Genomic DNA, 4,398 nt, shown 5'->3' with positions numbered 1-4,398 from the left:
GATCGAACTCGTGCAGAAGTGGCTTTAGTTTCTCAGTGCAGTGCATTAACCCGCTGCGCCACCAGGGAGGGCCGTATTCATGGTTTTTTAATAACTCATTCATTCTCTTTGTCTCTTTTTACTTAAGTCTACAGTTTTTCCAAAATATTTTTTTTTCTTTTCTCAAACAAGTATGAACAGAAGTGCATCAACTTAAAAGGTCAGCTTTTCTTACTTGGAAAACCTTTCTTAGAACTACCTGCATGGCTTGATTTCTCAGGCTGTAGATCATTGGGTTGAGTGTTGGGGGCACAGCTGTGTACATAACAGTGAGGGAAACATGCAGTGTACTTGGAGAGTCAAAAGGGGGCTTGAAAAACTCAAATAAACTAGATGAAATGAATAAAATGATAACAGCAAGGTGGGGAAGGCAAGTTGAAAAGGCCTGAGCTCTGCTGGCATCCACAGCACAGTAGAGAATATCTGGGTGTAGGACAGTCCAATAAAGGTGACACAAAGAAAGGCCACAAGTACAATGAATCCACTGACCCCAGTGTCACTGCTGTACTCATTAGAACAAGAGAGTTTCAGGAGCTGGGGGACATCACAGAAGAACTGGTGAATCTTGGAACCACAGAAGTGAATAGAGAATGTGGCAGCTCTGTGCATGTTTCCAGAAATGACCCCACTGATCCAGACACCCAGGACTCTGTGGATACACGTGCAGACATCCATGATGATTTCATAACGCAGTGGAAAGCAGATGGCCATGTAGCGGTCATAGGACATCACTGTCAGCATGGACAGCTCAGCTGATCCACAAAGAACAAAAGCAAAACTCTGCACCATGCATTCCCCAAGGGAAATGTAGCCACTGTGCATGAAAGAGTTGTAAATGGACCTTGGCACAGTCACAGAAATGTAGTACAAGTCCAAAACAGGAGAGATGCTTCAGGAAGAAATACATGGGTGAGTGCAGACTGCTGTCCCTGGAAATTGCGGTGATAATGAGGATGTTGCCAGTCACTGCCACCAGGTACAAGACTAAGAACAGAGAAGCATGGACGAGTTCTAGCTCAGGCTTGGCAGAAAATCCCATCAGAAGAAACCCACTCATGGTGGAATTAGCCATAGTCCTTCTTACTATCCTAATGATATTTGCTACAAGAAAAGATGAAAAACATTGGAAATTTGCAATATGTTACTGAGCCACTTAACCCATTTTGGACTCAGTCAAGGCAGGCATGAAGTTACTTGAAGAAATCGCATCAATATAAATGTGAAAGTAGTTCTTTGTGAGTAAATGTAAATGATTTACACTCATGGAAACATGAGAAAGGAAGATGATAAATCTGATTATTTCCCATTTGAATAAAAGAAAAAAGAATAAAATTAAGTTAATAAAATATATTTTAAAATGTATGACCTTGTTATTGGGAGTATGGTGCCTTAAATTTTTATTTTAAGTGTTTTATGCAGTTTATGTACTCATATATATAAATGAATATTAATGTTAATTTTCATTGATCTGTTCATATAATACTCCAAGTGCAATATATTTATTACTGTGCTATTATAATTTTACTTTACATGGGAGAGGAACCATCCATTATTTTCTTCTAAAAAGTATTTAATTTCAATCAATAAAGTTAGGAAACACCAGGTTGACAGTTCATATTAATTACCATATGTAAATCACTGTTGTCATTTCATAATATATCATAAAAATTTATCTGAAATATACTAATCCCAAAGGAAAAGGTAATAGAACTTCTTCACCAGCGTATTTTAATAGGAAAATTTGTAGCAAATAAACACACTAAAATAGCATTTCATCTCATTTTTATGAACAAATATTAAACAAGTATAAGCTATGCATTTGTACTCAAAAATTTGTTACCCATTTAAACTAAAATACTCAGTACTATTAATTATGAAGCAATCAAATGATGCTATACATCTGAAGAAGTGTGAGTCTAGCTGTTAAATCTTATTTAGTTTGAACCACACTTGCAAAAAATTTGTAAAATTTACATTTAATTGATATAATATGCATTTCATAAAAAATAAACAAATTAACTTAAAATGCTATGTAGTAGTGTCAAATTTGTGCATAAATACTGGAAAAGAGCAAGTTATTTCTTTCAACTCAGAATTTTAGACATTATAAAATTTCATTATAATCAGACCATAAGCCACATGTGAGATTTTTTAAAAAGCATAATTAAAAGTGAAAATATTTTAGACTTCTTTCTCATACTGAACCAAATTGTCTTTGTGATTTACCACTTCTTTATTTCTTTAATCAATATGTGAAAATACAGGCATAATCCTGCAAATTTATACCAATCCTTCAGATATAGAAAAGTAGCTATATGATTTTCCATAGTCAATTGAAGGAGTCATCAATTTTTCAAGTTTTCTTAGTTTTAATCTGTATGTTCACTTACATGAGGTCAGCAGTTTGCATGTCTACACATTTTTATAGTCTGTTTCTTTCAAAGACATTTCTTAATTGTTCTCATCATCAGAAATCTATTCTCCAAACTGGAACACAGACATATGTGCAGAATGGATGAATTAAATTCTACATGGTATTTTGAGTTCACAACCATGCAATATATTGATAATAAATTATTTTTTAAAAAGATATTTTCATAGTAACCATTTCTATTTCAAAGGAACAGAAAAGCTTACATGTGTGAAAAGATAGCAAGGAATAGAGATGTCTATTTCCTGATAATGTAGTGATTCTATTAAGTTTTCTATTTGTGCTTAACTTTGAAACAATTCGTTATTTCAATAATAATTATTATGGTTATAGTAGACAGACATAAAACACATAAAGATAAAAAATATGGTTACCATAAACTTAGTTAATTTTTACTTGCCTCAATATATTTAACTTGACAGCTTCCTCATGTATGTGGAACATTTCTCCCCATGAAGAAACGAAATTAACAGATGTGAATCAACAGAATAGGTCAGCTTTTCTCCTTTGGAAAACTTTTGATAGAGCTGCCTTTATGGCTTGATTTTTCAGGCTATAGATCATTGGGTTGAGTGTTGGAGGCACAACTGTGTACATGATAGTCAGCAAAATGTCCAATGTGCTAGGAGTTTCAGAAAGAGGTTTGAGATACTCAAAGGAGCCAGTAGTAATAAACAGCATAATGACTGCGAGGTGTGGAAGGCAGGTAGAAAAAGCTTTAGCTCTGCCTTCAGCAGATGGCATCCTCAGCACGGTAGAGAATATCTGTATGTAGGACAGTCCAATGAAGACAATGCAAAGAAAGGACATAAGAACCAAGAAGAAACTGACCCCAATGTTGTTGACGATCTCATTAGAACAAGAGAGTTTCATGAGCTGGGGGATATCACAGAAAAACTGGTGAATGACATGGGAGCCACAGAAGTGCATGGAGAAAGTGGCAGCTGTTTGCATGGCTCCAGAAATGACCCCGCTGACCCAGACTCCCAGGACTCCGTGGACACATTTGCTTACATCCATGATGATTTCATAGCGCAGTGGAAGGCAGATGGCCACGTAGCGGTCATAAGACATGACTGTCAGCATGGACAGCTCAGCACAAGCACAGAGAACAAAAGCAAAACACTGCACCATGCACTCCCCAAGGGAAATGTAGCCATTTTGCATGAAAGAGTTGTAAATGGACCTTGGCACCGTCACGGAAATGTAGCACAGGTCCAGGAAGGAGAGATGTTTCAGGAAGAAATACATGGGTGAGTGCAGACTACTGTCCGTGGAAGTCACGGTGATAATGAGGATGTTGCCAGTTACCGCCACCAGGTATAAGATCAAGAACAGAGAAGCATGGGTGACTTCTACCTCAGGCTTTGCTGAAAATCCCATTAGAAGAAACCCACTTATAGTGAAATTAGCCATATTTCTTCTTAATTTCCCCGTGATGTTGGCTAAAAGACAAAAAGGGATCCATTGAGACAATTTCTGTGATTTAACCTATTAAACTTCCCAGGACTCAATCAAGTTTGGCATGAGGCCATTTGAAGAAACTACCACTTCATCTCAAATGTGAAGCTGTTCTGAATATCATGATACTATCAAGCAGTTGTAAAACACTTTGAATCACTCATGGAATCCGGTGTAATGACTTTCTAAACTGTATTGCTTAGTTCAGTCAAAGAAAATGAATGATAATGTACACAATCAAATTAATAAGATATACCTAAAATTGTAATTGTTATTGAATCTATGGAACATTAATGCTGCTTTATAATAAAACATTATATACAGTCCATGCACAATTTTCCCTGTGGGTTGATTTGAAGAAATCAAGATACTGAACAACTGGGTTTGACCGGCAGCCTGGTCTCATTATGCCCTTTCAATCATGCCACACCCATGTGTATATATATATATACATATATACATATATA

At 36.1% G+C, this 4,398-nt stretch overlaps 2 protein-coding genes across 2 annotated transcripts; both read right to left on the bottom strand.

The window, feature by feature from the left end:
- Window positions 1-187: 187 nt before the first annotated feature.
- LOC101631174 (olfactory receptor 14J1-like) lies at window positions 188-1,111 on the bottom strand. The gene is given in 3 exon segments (XM_012734969.1): window positions 188-435; window positions 438-918; window positions 920-1,111. Coding segments are annotated over 3 exon segments (921 nt in total).
- Window positions 1,112-2,950: 1,839 nt separating this feature from the next.
- LOC101630941 (olfactory receptor 14J1-like) lies at window positions 2,951-3,886 on the bottom strand. Its single transcript, XM_004695765.1, has one exon. It carries the CDS (start codon window positions 3,884-3,886, stop codon window positions 2,951-2,953), a length of 936 nt encoding a protein of 311 aa, XP_004695822.1.
- Between the last annotated feature and the right edge of the window lie 512 nt (window positions 3,887-4,398).

Source organism: Condylura cristata, unplaced genomic scaffold, assembly GCF_000260355.1.
Source record: "Condylura cristata isolate star-nosed mole 26May11 unplaced genomic scaffold, ConCri1.0 scaffold00250, whole genome shotgun sequence".
Lineage (NCBI taxonomy): Eukaryota > Metazoa > Chordata > Mammalia > Eulipotyphla > Talpidae > Condylura > Condylura cristata.
Note: the sequence above shows the minus strand (reverse complement) of the source record. Positions and strands in the feature narration are given on the sequence as shown.

Coding starts and splice junctions, on each gene's coding strand:
- LOC101630941 (XM_004695765.1), bottom strand. CDS start 3,886: ATGGCTAATTTCACTATAAGTGGGTTTCTTCTAATGGGATTTTCAGCA.